Here is a 17,343-nt window from a genome sequence, read left to right on the forward strand (position 1 = left end):
GAGCTTCTCTACGACGTGACTAGGCCAGGCAGAGAGGATGTCACTGGGACTCCATCCGCACATGGCCGCCCTGATCAGCTGCGCCAACCCCCCCCCCCCCCCCCCAGTGCACGGAGTCTGCCTTCGCACCGGCATAGCTGGCTTGTCTTCACATCAGCCTGTGAATCACACGTGTACTTATGCAAATCACCAAAGCTGTGAGTGTGTCAGTATGTCTTTAAACAAGGACCAACAACCCCAGCACAGGCCTGTCCCAGTAACTCTTTCTCTTAAAAGAGTGACTCCTTCATGATCCGAGTGCTGACCAGCCAGGTCTTGGTCAGCGACAGAGAGGTTTTCCCATGAAGGCCTAGAAAGTCCTCTGCCACATCGAAGGCAAGGTTTTTCGAGCACACACACCCCGGACCAAAATCGTGCCAAGCCACAGGAATGCTTCCAACACCTTGGTGGCCAGGAAAGCGAAGACTGAAGCCTTGAAACCTGACAGCCCTCCTGAAACCAGGTGTGTGCCCAGCCAAGGAGAATGGGGAACAAGCTAGAGCACGGAAAGCAGCTACTCACGTTAGCACGTTCCCAAAGGAGCCACAATGCAGTCTGCCTTTTGTCTGACACCAATCCTGCCTCCCAGATCGAGGTCCCTAGCACCACGACATCTGCGCCCACCGCACTGTCTGGGGGCATGGCAAATTCATCTCCACCCCGCCTTCACCTTCCTCTGAAATCCTGGTCTCAGGTTTCCAAGGCGGGTTTCAGTCTGCACACAGGACATTCCCTGAGGTCAAGAAAGCCCTACTTACCTTGGAAGGTCTTTGCTCCTGCAGGTGAGAAGCGGCCGTGTGCTGCTACGTGAGCGGAGTCCAGGGAAAAGGAAAACCTGACTCTCTGCACAAGGCCCAAGATCAGACTCCCCAGCAGCCCGCCTGCCGGAACCGCACTTCCCTCCCTCATTTACAGACACGGTGGTGAAATCATTTCCAACCAACGCCCTCAGGAGTCGAGGCCCAAATCTCCTTCTAGGGCATTACTCACTCACAGGTGAACTACCTTGGGAAAAAACAGTGTGCAGCAGCTAGAAACCAGGTTCTTTGCTCCGGCCCTATTTTTACTGGGGAGAAAACCTACCTGGAGCCAGAGATGGGACTGTATGCACAGACTTCCATTCATGTGTTCAGCTTTGCTTGCCTCTCTGCTGAAAACGGCCCTCGGTCATTTGTTACCATCCCAGGAGCATTTACTGCACCAGCTATGCTATGACTTGTCTCATGAAAAAGGGTACAGTTTGGCCAATAAAGAGGCATGTAACAAATACTTGTAACATAATACTGATAAGTTGCAATAAATCTATATCAGAGTAAAGGAGGTCACGCTATCTGGGGGAGGCCGCTGTGGATGTGCCCCCATATCCCCTACAGAATAGCTCCAATAAAACGACTGACAAGAGTGAGTCCTGACAAGGATATGGAAGAACTAGAACTCTCATGCCTTTCTGGCAGGAACACAGAACGGGAGGCAGAATAACGGCCCCTCAGAGATGTCTACGTTCTAGGCCCTGGGCCTGTGAAAGTGCTACCTTATAAAGCAAGAGGGCAAAGGCAGATATGTTTAAGTTAAGGCTTCTGAGATGAGGAGATGAGCCAGGATTTTCCAGGTGGGCCCCCATGTAATCACAGGGGAGGTAGGAAAGCTAATGAGAGATAGGAGATATGATAATGGAAGCAGAAATGGGAGAGAAAAAGATTGGAAGATGCTATGCTGCTAGCCTTGATGATGAGGAAGAGGCCCTGAGCCAAGGGATGTAGGCAGCCTCCAGCAACTAGAGAGGGCAAAGAAATGGATTCTCCCCTAGACCTCCAAGGCTTTGCTACCTTGATTTTAGCACTTATGATTTTTAGAATTATAATAAATACATGTTGCTATAAGCCATTCAATTTATGGTAATTGGTTATAACAGCAATAGTGAACTACTTCCACCTGTTTGGAAAAGTTTTGTCTATCTGCAAAAGCTGAACACATGCCTACCTTCTGACCCAGTCATTCAACTTCTAGATGTGTATGCAACAGAAATGCATGTGTATGGGCACCAAGAGATGTGAACAAGGCTGTGCTTAGCAGTTTTAGTCAAAATAGTAAAAGCTATGGAGTTCCCATTGTGGCTCAGGGGGTTAAAAACCTGACTAGGATCCATGAGGATGCAGGTTCGATCCCTGGCCTCGCTCAGTGGGTTAAGGATCCAGCCTTGCTGCAAGCTGTGGCATGGGTTGCAGATGTGGCTCAGATACAGCATTGCTGTGCCTGTGGTGTAGGCTGGCAGCTGCAGCTCCAATTCAACTGTCTCAGGAACTTGCATATGCCACAGGAGCAGCCATAAAAAGAAAAACGAATAGTAACACACAGGTGGAAATAACCCAATTCTCCATCAGCAAGAGAATGAATAAAACAAACTGCAGTATGTATGGTCACACAATGTACTACTACTACTCAGAAATGAAAAGAACCACTAATTCATGCAACAACATGGGTGAATCTTACAGACATAATGTTGAGTGGAAAAAAAACACACACAAGAATGTCTATACTTGATTTTTAAAAAGTTCTGGAGACGGCTATACAACAATGTGAATGTACTTGATGCACCTGAACTGTACATTAAAAGTGGCTAAAATAATAAATTTTGTTATATATATTTTACTGTGATAAAAATGTACATGCTATAAGAAATCTATTTTAATAAAGCTCAAAAACAAGTAAAACTAATCAATAGTGAAAGGAAGTGAAAACAATAGTCACCTTTGGGGGTACCGTCTAGGAGGAGGCATCAGGGAGCCTTCTGGGTACTGGAAATATTTAGCTGCTTGATCTGGGTGTTGGTGACACGGGCGTATATGTAAACATTCATCAGACTGTGTGCTTAGGATCTGTACACTTTATTTTTCCAGTGCCAACCCCAAGCCTACTTGCATATGATTCACCTGAATTAGCATTGTCAACACTGTCATGGAGATGGAAGAGCAAAGACAAACCCACCCAAAGTGTGTGTGGTCAGAAGAGGCCTCAGGGGAGCAGTGAGCCAAGTACTGGAGGGTGAACCGGCCGACACAGAGAGGCGGGAACACCGGACACGGGCAAGGGCATGCGCGAGGGCAGTGAGGGGCATGCATGAGGGCAGTGAGGGGCATGCGCATGGGCAGCGAGGCGCACGCGGATGCAGAGCGTGCTGGACACCACCAGCTGGGAGTGACCACTGGCCAGAGAGAGAGGGCTGGAAGGGAAAGCGGGAGCCCCATCCCAATACATCCAATCTGAGAAACCCTGGCAGCAGTTTAGGCTGCGCTTATGCTAGACAGACGGCAGAGGAGGTCAGATGCGAGGGTGACGTGATGGATCCATGACAGGGCGGGGGCCCCGGACAGAGACCCCTAAAGCTCTCGTGATAGGGGTCAGGCCCAAGATAACAGGGTCTGACCCGGGCATTAGCTAAGGAGATGAGGGCATGAGCGACAGAATCCCCTGCCTTGGGTGTCACGGGGAGGGAGAGGGGAAGGCTGCCAAGTCTGCAGGTTAATAAGCCTATGTGGCTAGTGATCCCACCAACTAGAGGGGAGGACAGACCGCCCTTCCCTCTGCCTCCTGGGCTGGCAGTGGGGGACCACAGTATGTCAGAGTTGGAAAGCATCAGTGGTACCGTCTCACTCCCAAGCAACCGAGCTCTTCTCATGGGCCAGCACGTGTGGCCCCAGCTGTGAGGAGAAGGCAGCTGGACGGGAGGGCCAAGGCTCATCTGCTCTGGTGATCGTGTCCTAAGGACAAGGGAACTGATTCATCAGCTGCGGTCTCAGTCCCTGCCTAACTCTCCCTGGAAAGCTCTCCCCACAGCCCACCCAAATCCTGCAGAGCTCACGGCTTCACCTCAGGATCTGATAATGCCTCATAAATCAACATGATTTCTCCTCCAACCAAGCTGTGTAACCAAAACTGAGGCAGGGACGGAGAGGCACCTATGCCCCTCAGAAGCCAGAGATAAGTCTCGGCTAGTAGGTTCCATCATGGCCCTACAGGCGTGACATAAACCTTGGGAGCCAAGTGTCAGTTCTGTTCTTGGCATCCTGTGTACACCTGAGAGGGTCTGAAGAACAAGTACCAAATACCAGAGTCTGTGCGTGGGACACCGAGAATAGATGCATTTGAAGCAACTCATTTGAGGCCTGAAATACACTCCTCATTTCTGATCTAACCTGGCAAGGTTAGTAACCATTTAGTTAACTGCACAATCCATTCAGGAGCTACTACCACATATGGCTATTTAAATTATTTAAGATCGGATACAATCAAAAATGCAGTTCTTCAGTGCTCAATAGTCACAAGCGGCAAGGGGCTACCATTTGGAAGAGTCGTACAACTGAACAGAAAGTTCTACTAGACAGTGCTGTGAAGAGTATCTCTTGCCTGAACTGGCCTGATCATAAAAGGCACTCACTCTGAAATCACCTTTACACATCATCTTTACACATCTTTACAATGTGGCAAGAATCCTTTTAATTTTTAACTAATAAAGATAAAATTATGTATCACAAAGGACACTCAACACACTTCAGTAGAAAGGCACCAAGTCTTCTTGGGTCCCTCAGTCAAAACAGATAGAAAGTAAAAGGCAAGAGAAATGAAAGCTGAAAAGGGCAGAGTGAAATAGTCCGTTTCACTTTCTAGTCTGTCCTGCTATGAAGAGTTCATCTCATCCCAGGAGATTAGGGACATGTAGAAATTAATGGACCATTAATAAGAAGCAATTATTCTTTAGAAGTAAATTGTGACTTGCGAAAACAAATTCAAGTGAAGTGGAAACTTGGGTGGGTGAGAGAAGGGCAAAAGCAGAGCAGGAACATGTTTGGCAGTGACAAACCTGCAATTAGAATCCGTACTTTTTTCAAGAGAGCTTTTAGTTGGAAGATGTGGCAAAATCTGCTTAAATAATAATGGTCACCTTTTAAAGAAAACGATCAATGTTCAACTTTGTGCATCACATACACCTACACTGGGGGGCAGGGGAAGAAATCATCCACATGCAAGGAGAGTTTCCACTGACGCCTGTCATACTTCACCACCAACCGCCCCCTTGACTGGTGCTCAAGAGAACCTAAGACACGCAGTTAATAAGGGAGGGAGGGGCCAAGTGTCCTAAGAGGCACTGCCCCCACACACAAGGAAGGCTGCCTCTTAGTCAGGGGATCCAAAAATGCACACCTAGGCGCCAAGGGATGAAAACATAGGAGAATCTTGCGGGAGTTTGGAGCGGGGAGGTTAAAAATAAGCACAGCAGGATAATCTTGTTTTGCCCAGTTTATGATTCCGATGGTTATTTCAACTTAAGGGCACATATTAAGGTGTTTTTGAAGTAAAGACACATAGTGCTGCCTAATAAAGGACTTCCAGTGCCTGGGGGAAATATCAAGCTGCAGGGCATTTCCTGCTATGTATTTATTAATTCCAGCTATTCATTTATGCCCTCTTCTCTCCCTCCTGCTTATATAAAGTATAGTAGAAATAAATATGGAAAGTGTGAAACAAAGAGAAAAACAAGAGTAGGGAGAGAAAAATGGAGCTAAGAAGGAAGTTAATCCACTGGATCTACCATAGCAACTGGGGTTGCACAATGGTTGACCTGCTAAACCAATAGTTAACTCTTTTTTTTTAAGGGCCACACCCGCGGCATATGGAGGTTCCCATGCTAGGGGGTGAATTGGAGCTGCAGCTGCCGGCCTACACCACAGCCACAGCCATGCAGAATCTGAGCCGCGTCTGCCACCTACACCACCACTCATGGCAACACCGGATCCTTAACCCACTGAGCAAGGCCAGGGATCGAACCCGCATCCTCATGGCTACCAAATGGGTTCGTTACTGCTGAGCCACAACAGGAACTCCCCAACAGTTAATTCTTAATGACTTGGTGTCAAAGGCAAAGACAGACCAACTGCTCTGGAGGAGGACAACCTGGTCTGGTCAGGAACTTGTCCTGCAGGCCCTGAAAGCGAGGGCTGGTTAACTGGCCCTGTCCAGCAAGTCCCCCTACAGCCAATGCCAGCTCTCTCACATAACCAAACTAGGACATGGGAGGAGAGACTAACCTCTGAATTCACTGGAACTATCCAATAACGTGGTCCCCAGAGTTAGGGGACCAGAACTTGTTGATCATGATCAGAGAATGGCTTCTGTGAACAGATGCTAGGAAGGCACAACACCAGCCCTGGGGGGAAATGACCAGACAAAGAGCCCATCTCAATTCAGCCCAGAAGACCCCACCCCACAGGGGGTCCTGAAGGACTTAGGCACAGAGAAATAAGACACCAAGGCCTTTTACGAGGAAGCGGCATTTATTCGTGCTGGCACTGGCTCAGTGGATTAATTTCCAAAGACTGAGCCCTGAATGCAGCGGGGCACCGCCTTATATACCCCCTTAGTTTTCCCGCTACATCTGAATTCCTTTGTCCCCCTTATAAGGTGTACTATAAATTTTGACTACATCTAAATTCCTTTGTCCCCTTATAAGGTGTACTATAAATTTTGAATACACAGTTACAGATACACCTGCACTCATGGATACAGGTTATGCTACAATGTTGGAGAACTGCATCTGCAGCTCAGATGCTTGTGTTGCATGTTGTCTTCCCCTTGCTCTGGGAGGGCCCTTCCCCCTCCCCACTCCAAGGGGGTTCCGCCCTGGACCCAACACTGAAGCTGGGAGAGCCCCAGCTGGCCATTACCGCTCTCTGCTCCCACTGGTCCATCGACATTACATCATGCGTTCCCTCGCTAACAGCCCAGCATTTGCCACGAAGCCAAGCCCAAGCCCTTTCCACAGCCTGTCAGGTCCCTGAGACAACAATCTGTGCCAGGGCCGCGGCACTTGCCCACGCTGGGGAAAGCAAAAACAGCTTCTTTCCTCGAGAGCCTGAGGGTCCAGGCCCATTTCGCCTTTATTGTAGGGAAGACCATTTTATCAAAGAATATTTCCACTTGCACTAGGTACCCCCACGCAAGAGATCTAAGATGGACTGAACACCGCAGCATAAACCCTGTTCTCTGTTCTACACTTGACAGCACGTGACCACACTCAATACCACGGTCCCCCGGGGTGACCATGCGGCTCGCTCTGGACCAACAGAACCCTCTGCCAGGATGGAAATGCTTTAGCTCACCGCTGCACAATATGTGAGCCACTCGCCACAGTTGGCTACTGAGCACCTGAACTGTGACTAGTCCAAACAGAGATGTGCTCAAGTGTCAACTACACACTGGTTTTGGAAGACTTGGTCCAAAAAACAGAATGTGAGATATCTCATTAACAATTCCTTATATTAATTACATGTTGAAATGACAGCATTTTGGATGTATTGGCTTAAATAAATTGTATTACTATATTAATTTCGTGTTTCTTTTTTTCTTTTTGTCTTTTCTAGGGCCACACCGGCAGGCCAGGGGTCCAATCGGAGCTGTAGCCACCAGCCTACACCAGAGCCACAGCAATGCAGGATCCGAGCGGCGTCTGCGACCTACACCACGGCTCATGGCAACACCAGATCCTTAACCCACTGAGCAAGGCCAGGGACTAAACCCACAACCTCATGGATCCTATTCAGATTCATTAACCACTCAACCATGACGGGAACTCCCTCATCTGTTTCTCTCTCTCTCTCTTTCTTTCTTTCTTTCTTCCTTCCTTCCTTCCTTCCTTCCTTTCTTTCTATCTATCTATCTATCTACCTACCTATCTATCTTACAGCTGCACCTGCAGCATCATGGAAGTTCCCAGGCTGGGGGTTGAATCAGAGCTGCAGCTGTGGCCTATGTCACAGCCACGGCAGCACCGATCTGAGCCACATCTGTGACCTATGCTGCAGCTTTGTAGCAATGCCAGATCCTTAACCCACCGAGCCAGGCCAGGGACTGAACTCGCACCCTCATGCACACTATGCTGGGTTCTTAACCCACTGAACCACAATGGGAACTCCTCTTTTACTTTTTTAATGCAGCTATTAGAAAATTTAGGACTATGTGTGTGGCTAGCATTCTATTTGTATTAGATTTCTAATAGGTATACCATTATTTAGTAGTTTTCTTCAATTTGAGTTTTCATTTTTTTTTTACTCATTCTGAAAATATTCATGAAATTACACCTTCATGTATAGGTTATATTTCTACAATACATTTAAAGAATCTATAGGAATATTAATCTAAAATTGAAAAGAGGAGTTCCCCTTGTGGCTCAGTGGGTAAAGAACCCAACTAGTCTCTGTGTGGATCAAAGTCTGGCCTCGCTCAGTGGGTTAAGGACCTGGCGTTGCTACAAGCTGCACCGTAGGTCTCAGATGTGGCTCGGATCTGGTGTGGCTGTGGCTGTGGTGTAGGCCTGCAGCTGCGGGTCTGATTCAACTCCTAGCCTGGGAACTTCCATATGCTGCAGGTGTGGCCCTAAAAAGAAAAAAATTTTAAAAAAATCAATAAAATTGAAAAGATAAGTTTGTCCATGTGTAACCTAAAACCCTCTTGTATACCACACGCTTTAGGAAATGCTGGCCCTGGGCAGAGCTACTCAGTGGGTGGCCTGTGGACAGGGGTCGATCTCCTTATTGTTCATTATCATCCCAATAAGGACATGAGTAGAGACCACATATTTAGAAACATATAGCAATTTGAAAGTAATCTGATATCCACTTATATCTTGGCGTCTTCTATCTAATCTTTTAAAATCTGGACTTGTGCTTTCCATGTCTTCAAGATTTTATTTTTCTCGTGTGTCCTTTAAATTGTATTTTAACAAGATATTGGTCAACAAAAGACTGGAAATCAGAAAAGAAAACAAAACCCAGGAGTTCCCGTCGTGGCTCAGTGGTTAATGAATCCAACTAGGAACCATGAGCTTGTGGGTTCGATCCCTGGCCTCGCTCAGTGGGTTAACGATCCGGCATTACCATGAGTTGTGGTGTAGGTCGCAGACGCGGCATGGATCCCGCACTGCTGTGGCTCTGGCGTAGGCCGGTGGCTACGGGTCTGATCAGACCCCTAGCCTGGGAACCGCCATATGCCACGAGTGCAGCCCTAGAAAAGATAAAAAGACAAAAAGATAAACAAAACAAAACAAAACAAAAAACCAAACTGGTCCTTCACCAGACTTAGAGAAATGCTAGGCTACAGTGTAAGAGAATCTTCCATGGGCCTTCCAGAATGATAACCCAAGAGCTAGGTTCTCAGTCCCAGCCAATGCAGTGTCCTAAAACAGGAAAGCATACTAAGGAGATTTTCCAGACCCCAGCACAAAGGCTGCTACAGAGAAGAAGGGGGTCAATTCCTGGCAAACCAGAAATTCTGTTAAATGGAACATCTTTCCCTCTAAGTATCTTTGTTGATAACAGTTTTGCCATAATTATAAGAAATGAGGGTCCTCGTCATCTTTGGGGAAAAAAAACAACTGTGTACTAAGGAAAAGGCACACAAAATCCTTGTAAAACATGGATCAGTACTGAGCTGGCTCTTGAAAGGGGTATAGAAAATCGGAGAGGTGTGACCCATGTGTAAAAGGAGTGTGTTATGATCTATCTGGGAAGGCACATAGGCATGGAAATTAAAAATACTTAACTCTGGGTGTGAGTCCTCACTTGCCACTTACTGTGTGGCCTTGAGCAATTTGCTTAAACTCTCAATTTCAATGTACTTAACCTGTTCCAGGAGGGAATCTCCAAAGAGGTAGGAGACTCTGCCTTGCCCAGTAGGGCCTTGACACACCTCACCTCAAGAGGTGGAGTCCACTTCCCCTCCCCTTGAATCCAGGCTGGCACTGTGACGTGCTCTGACCGCCAAACGCAGCAGAAGGACATTCTGGGACTTCCAAGCCCAGGACATAAGGGAACTGGCAACTTCTGCTGCCTTGCTCTTGAAGTACACCTGCTACACTGTAAGTCCAGTGGTATTAGACACCTCGCGTAGTATTAGACACCTGGACTATGAGAGGCCACCTCCAACATTTCAAGCCCAATTGAGTCCCAGCTGACAGCAGCGGCATGGACGACTCTAGGTGACAGCAAATGCAGCAGAAGAAACACTCAACTGAGCCCAACCAAGCCCCTGAATAATAAGAAATACTTTTATTACACAGAGATAAATAATGGTAACATCTCTAAAAAGAGAACAGTAGTTCCCATTGTGGCTCAGTGGTAACAAATGCAACTAGTACCCATGAGGATGCAGGTTCGAACCCTGGCTTCATGCAGTTGGTTAAGTATCCTCTGTGGCTGTGGCTGTGGCTGGCAGCTGCAGCTCCAATGAGACCCCTAGCCTGGGAACTCCCATATGCCACATATGTGGCCCTAAAAATAATAAATAAGGAGTTCCCATCGTGGCGAAGTGGTTGACGAATCCGACTAGGAACCATGAGGTTGCGGGTTCGGTCCCTGCCCTTGCTCAGTGGGTTAACGATCCGGCGTTGCCGTGAGCTGTGGTGTGGGTTGCGGACACCGCTCGGATCCCACGTTGCTGTGGCTCTGGCATAGGCCGGTGGCTACAGCTCCGGTTCGACCCCTAGCCTGGGAACCTCCATATGCCGCGGGAGGGGCCCAAGAAATAGCAGCAACAACAACAACAACAACAACAACAAATAATAATAATAATAAATAAATAAATAGAAGAGAATAAAAACAATTTAAAGGGTGGTTGTGAGGAATAAAGTGAATAATGCACGGCTTGAGTGCTCAATTGCTGAGACATAAGTGCTCAACAATTAGTAGCTGTTGCCATTTCAGGAGCTAAAGTGAACACATGTGCAGAATGTAACCACAGACTTCCCAGGAGGTTCTAGTCAGGTTCTGTGTGCTCTGCAGGTACTGAGCCATGGAATGCCCAGGAGGTGAAAACACAAGGCTTTGCAGCCAAAGCAAGAGTTGGACCGGAATGACGGAGGGTGAAGAATGATGGTTTCTAGCCCCTTGAGGCATAGAGACCCGTCCAAGGACTTCCGGGCAATCACATGTGCGTGTATCAAGAGCGGAAGTCTAGAGGTCTCTATGGAGACGCATAGATGGATGGCTGCCAGGGCCTGCGGAGCAGGCGGGGAGCGGGAATGGGGAATGACAGCTAATGGGTATGGGGTTTCTCTATGGGGTGACAAAAACGTTCTCAAACTGATTGCGATGATGGCTGTGCAACTCTGTGAATACACTGACAACCACTGAGATGTGCATTTTAAATGGGTAAAATGTATGGTATGTGAATGTTGTTTCAATAAAGCTATTATTACACAAGTGGGCAAAGAGCAGGTAAAAATTAAGAGGCTGAGATGACAAAGGAACGAGAAGCGTTCTATAGGGTTGTTTGGGGGCTCTCAGATGCCGGCTTATTTGGCATGGAGGGGAAAAGCAGTTGAACGAACCTAGTGCCAACCAGGAGTTATGTACCCTGGGGACAGATCCTGCCATTCCAAGGGATCATGGGCATCTGGTGTGACTGCTGTTCCCTCAAATACTTTATATGTGTGTGGCTCACTCATATGTTTCCCTTTCGCTTAAATAGCAACCCGAACTCCACTATAGCGAGATTATTAAAAAGAGGAAAACTTCCTAGGCAAGAGGAAAGCTAACGCTTCCCTAGAGAAAAGCAGATCAAGGCCTACATTCAGACAGACCTCAGAGGCGGATGAGGGGGGTCCCGAGGTCTAGCCTGCCCCAGAGCCTCCAGTGCTGAGCCAGTAGGCTCCACATCTGAAGGTGGTCACCTTAGACGTGAGGTGGGCGGTGGGTAATCCTTCCTGGGCCATGGAAAGTTTTCAAAACCTCAAAATGCTGCCACAGTCAACTCAGCATATGGATGGCCTCCCCCAAATCAGGCACCATCATGCTAAGCCTGGTCATACCACTTGCTCTGTGAGCACTTACCATCCTGAGCACATCATGAGTTATCACATGTTTTTTGTTTGTTTGTTTTTTTGTCTAGGGCTGCTCCCGTGGCATATGGAGGTTCCCAGGCTAGGGGTCTCATCGGAGCTGTAACCGCCAACCTACACCACAACCACAGCAATGCCGGATCTGAGCAGCGTCTGCGACCTACACCACAGCTCACGGCAACACCAGATCCTTAACCCACTGAAGGAGGCCAGGGATCGAATCTGCAACCTCATGGTTCCCAGTCAGATTTGTTAACCACTGCGCCATGACGGGAACTCCAAGTTATCACTTGTTAAATCTCCCCAGCAAAGCCCACTAGACTATTTACCAGCATCCCCCAGAAATCGCCATCTCTCTCGTCTACCCAAACCCATCCCGCAAATCCTTCTGTTTTTTAAGTCAATTAGTATAATTACTACAGAAGACAAGATGTTCTTTTAAACCCAAACCACTGCAGAAGACAGGACAGCTGAATGACAGGAAAACATCCTTTAATCTTGGAGAGGAAGAAGGATTAGAAATAGAAACGACAGGCTGTGACCAGGGTCCTGTCCTGTCCTGTCACAGCATCAGGACATCAGAAAAGATACAAATGATGCTCAGACACTTTCAGGAGTCTTCCCTGAAAGTCCTGCCAAGTCCAAGTCCTTCAATGCTATCATTCGACAAAGCCAGAAACCCCAGACCAAACACAATTTACTTCTTTCTCTCCTGACGGGGGTGGGAGTAGGGGTGCGCAGCGGGGGCAGGTAGGTGGAGTGGCAAGGGTGAGGAGGAAGCCCTCTCACTACCAAAGGGACACCACACAATGCTAGGACATGCACACAATCTCAATCTGCTCTTCTTAGGACCAAAGAGCTTTAGGATTAGTGTGTTCAAGAATATTTTTTAAAATTTTATGGCCACACCCACAGCATATGAAAGTTCCCAGGCTGAAGACTGAATTTGAGCCAGAGCTGTGACCTATGCCACAGCAGCAGCAATGCCAGATCCTTTAATGCACTGCATTGGGCCAGGGATTAAACCTGCATCTCTGCAGGGACCTACCTGACCTGCTGCAGTGAGATCCTTAACCCACTGTACCACAGCGGGAATTCCTCAGGAATGATTTTGAATGCAACTTTGAGAACAGATAAAGAACTCTGATTTCTTGGGGCCCTAGTCTCAGCCCTTCCAACTTGGCCCCACCCTACTGTGGCTCCCAGGGGGAGAGCTCCACAACTTCGAGTCTGTATCCTTCCATTCTCCTGATCCAGGGCAGGGGATGGAAGGCAGGCAGGTGCAAGGAGAGCAAGGAACCTCATCTCACCTCAAAGCAACTGTCTCCTTACCAGGGAACAGTGGGCAAGTGAATTCGACTAGGGAAACAGTATTTACCTGCAGAATGCACTAGAAAGCTCAACAGGCCTCAGGAAACATGCTTTCTAACTCCATTATCACAAACTCCCCCACCGACACGCTTCTTTCTTCCATCTTCCAATTCATGACTATTTACTGAGCTCTCACCCCAGTGGAGGTGCTCCCAGCATAATGCAAATGTCAGACATCAGTTACAGACCTACTGTGTGCAAAAACTCTGAGGAGGAGGAGGATGACCATCCAGCCATCTTCTGCACCAGGTGGCACTGTGGGAGCCAAGGCCTTGCCCTCAAACTAATGATCTACTAGAAAGGATAACGGCTGACCAGCTTGAGCATCCACGGTGTGCCAGGCACTGCTTTATAGATATATTTTTTTTTTGTCTTTTTGTTGTTGTTGTTGTTGTTGTTGTTATTTCTTGGGCCGCTCCCACGGCATATGGAGGTTCCCAGGCTAGGGGTCGAATCGGAGCTGTAGCCATTGGCCTACACCAGAGCCACAGCAACGCGGGATCCGAGCCGCGTCTGCAACCTACACCACAGCTCACGGCAACGCCGGATCGTTAACCCACTGAGCAAGGGCAGGGACCGAACCCGCAACCTCATGGTTCCTAGTCGGATTCGTTAACCACTGCGCCACGACGGGAACTCCTGCTTTATAGATATTAATTCCTTCATCCTCAAAGCAGTGCTCCTGTCACCCTACGGTGCCCTTAAGCCCATTTTAAAGGTGAGAAAACTGAAGCTCAGAGATGTCCTCCTGAGGCGAGACAGCAGGAAGCGGGGAGATGGCACTCACACGCAGGCCATCTGGACCTCACTATACTGAGCACCAGTGACAGCAGGAGCCACCAGCATGGGGTCCTGCTCACAGTGGGCACCCAATGAACATCTGCTGAGAGGAAGTGGAAGGTTAAGGCCACACGGGCCGCATAAAGGTGCTTCCCTGCAGGTGCTGCAGGCACAGACAAGAGGAATTCAGACTGAGAGGAGCCTAGAGGAAGTGAACCCCTGAAGGGAAAGGGGGGCATTTCAGACTGAGGGGAGCACAGGAGCGTTGTGACACCAAGGCAGTCTGACAGCTGAGACCAGGTGATTCTACCTGCCGTCTTTATAAAGGTATTTAAGCAGATCCAAGCAACAGGTGCTTACTTCTCACACATTTGGTAATTTCCATTCTGGTGGTAATTAAAAGAAAAGGAAGAAAGCCTCAATGGGGGTTAATGGGAAGAAATGCACAGGATTTCAGCATCGGAAGAACCTGTTGCTAGAGGGAACAGCCAGAGAGGAATTCCCCTGAGACCTTCTGTACCAGCTCCCAGGCAAACCACCCGCCCACTCCTATCTCCCAAAAGTGCCACCATGTAATTGTTGCAGAGTCTAAATGTCTCAGGCCTCTTTGTCTTTTCTGGTCTTCACAGCACTCAGCACAAGCCTAGGAACAATGGAGACCCTCAAGAAATGCAGGTTGAATCTCAGGAGGAATGGGTCCCAAATGATAAGGCCTGAGTGGCCAAGAATAATCAGTATCAAGATGGATTAAAATAAAACCTCAAAAATCAAGACTTTTCTGAGGATGACATTATTTTTCCAAGTACCTGGCCTCACAAATCCCAAAAAGAACAAACCACAGTACTACCTGGCAGTACCATGAAATTGTATATTCCAGTTTCTCCACACCAACCTTAATGCGCAGGGAAGTTTATTAAGTATTTTATACCTTCACAAAACAGGTCTTTCCATATTTCTAATTTAAAATGAAGGAAAATAGCTGAAAGCTATTTTTCTACAATAAAGTTTCCAACTAGAACTTAAGAATGCCCTCTTATTAAGCACCTTCAAGTAAATTAACATCTCACAGGTAAATTTCAGGCCCAACCATACAGCTCCTCCTTGCTTCTAAAACATCGAAAGCTAATTAACTCTTGATCAAAAATGTGAACTTGGAGTTCCCGTCGTGGCGCAGTGGTTAACGAATCCGACTAGGAACCATGAGGTTGCGGGTTCGGTCCCTGCCCTTGCTCAGTGGGTTAACCATCCGGCGTTGCCGTGAGCTGTGGTGTAGGTTGCAGACGCGGCTCGGATCCCTTGTTGCTGTGGCTCTGGCGTAGGCCGGTGACTACGGCTCCGATTCGACCCCTAGCCTGGGAACCTCCATATGCCGCGGGAGCGGCCCAAAGAAATAGCAAAAAAAAAGACAAAAAAAAATGTGAACTTAAACAGCCTCCCTTTTCCAATGTTTTATTCTCTTAGGTCGCTCTCCCCCAACACTGGTTCTGATGGATGGGTGGGTTTGGGGTTCTTCCCTAGCAGATGCCTGTTGAGTTTCTCAAGCAAAAAGTACATATTTATAGTATTTATAGCACTATCCTGTGACATTTGTCAAATTCTGCCTTTAAAAAAAATGCATGATAACGCAAACTGGGAAAGATTTCAAGGCACCTCCTTCTCTGAATGATGCAAATGAAAGCCCAATCAGAAAATAACCCTCATATAAAGACCATGTTTTAAGCGGCTAAAGAACATGTCCCTTGGTTTCCTCCCCTTCCTAGGTACACCTTACATAAAACACGCAGATCTTCATTATGTGATAGTTCAAATCGTAGCCAATATCTGAGCGCTTCTGTGGGATGCATGTTATACAGCAGTAAAACACGTTTTAAAAATAGCTCACATTAACTTAAAAAAAAAAAAAAAGGTGTTGCCAGGAAAAACATGAAACCGGTTTCCACGTTTGCTCACACCCCCGCACTACCTGCAACCAATTTACAGAACGTTAGAAGATGCGCGAGCAGCTTATCTAAAATTCTGCCAAACGTCCTCCAAATCTCCCCCTGCTTCGCTCCTTTCTGGGCAGCCCGTCTGGGGACCCCACCTCCTTAGCTCCCAGCCGCTGCAGGCTCATGGGCTGGGGGCTCCACCGTCGTGCTGCCGCGGGAGGAGGTCGCGGTCCCGCCAGAGCCCTGGGCAGCGCACCTGCGGCCTGTGGGAGCGCAAGTGGGCAGCAGGGGAGCCCGGCCTGGGGCTCGCACCCGGCCGCCCCTGCCCACGGGTGACACGCCGGCTCTGACCCCCGGGGAAGCTGCGAAGCACGAAGCTGGGCTGTCGCTTGAGCAAAATGCCCCAGCCGCAGAGTGGGCGGACGCGCAGGCCCCGGCGACCCCCCCCCCCCACTCCCCGCCCAGCACCGGCTCGGTCTGTCGCAGCGGCCCCCACGCCGGTTGCTCCTTGAGGCCGGACTGGCCCCCCGGGGCCCCTGGGGCAGCAAGCGTGTCCCCGGGGCCCCCACGCCAAACAACAGCCATCCACCCTAAGCCACCCCCAAATCACTCACTCACTTAAGCCACCGAGAGGGGACCTTGCTACCTGCACCGCGAGGGACGCGGCCCTGGGATCCAGCGGCCAGGCGACCCCAGACCAGGAGACGTTAGCCCAGCTCCGCGCCCCGCCCCCTCCCCACGCCCGCGCGCTCCCGAACCCCTGCCTCGCGCGGCCCGCCCCGCCCCCCCAGGGGCCCCGAGGCCCCCACGCGCCCGCGGCCTCCCAGGAGCCGCACCTGAAGGCCGGTGGTTGGGCGGCGAGGTCCGTACCGCGCCTGGCTCGGCCATCTTCCCGGGAAGCGGGGGGGCCCGCGTAGTCCCCTCCGTACCGGCTGCCGCCCCGCAGGCACCGCGGTGCTCCATCGAGATGCGCTGGCCGCACAGGCGCACTGCCCCGGCCGCCGCGCCGCACCGGACCCGCGTGCGACCTTACGCGCACGCGTTCCCCCCACGACGTGCACGTGCGATGTGCGCACCGGTTCTCACGCCGCGCACGCGCACCGTGTGCACACGCGAGGGGCCCAAGGGTCCTCGCGCGGCTGGCGCATAGGTTGGGCACTTGCAACATGCACACCACTCCTAATAGCGTACACGCCGTGCACATGCCATGTGCGCACTAGTTCTCACAGCGTGCCCACACACTGCGTGCAGGTTCAATGTGTACCCCTGTCCTCACAGCGCGCATGCACACACGGCGTGCACACAGTTCTTCAAGCCGTGCTCACAAGCAGTATGCAC

The 17,343-nt window shown here is 49.4% G+C and overlaps 1 protein-coding gene across 1 annotated transcript in view; it reads right to left on the minus strand.

The window, feature by feature from the left end:
• Positions 1-17,009, minus strand: part of MAP7D2 (MAP7 domain containing 2) — a 98,844-nt gene extending 81,835 nt beyond the window's left edge. The window contains exon 1 of the mRNA XM_047765346.1: positions 16,842-17,009. Within this exon, the coding sequence (XP_047621302.1) occupies positions 16,842-16,968 (127 nt within the window). The 5' untranslated portion in view covers positions 16,969-17,009. The remainder of the gene's footprint in view (positions 1-16,841) is intronic.
• Positions 17,010-17,343: the final 334 nt, after the last annotated feature.

This window comes from Phacochoerus africanus, chromosome X, assembly GCF_016906955.1.
Source record: "Phacochoerus africanus isolate WHEZ1 chromosome X, ROS_Pafr_v1, whole genome shotgun sequence".
Taxonomy (NCBI): Eukaryota; Metazoa; Chordata; class Mammalia; order Artiodactyla; family Suidae; genus Phacochoerus; species Phacochoerus africanus.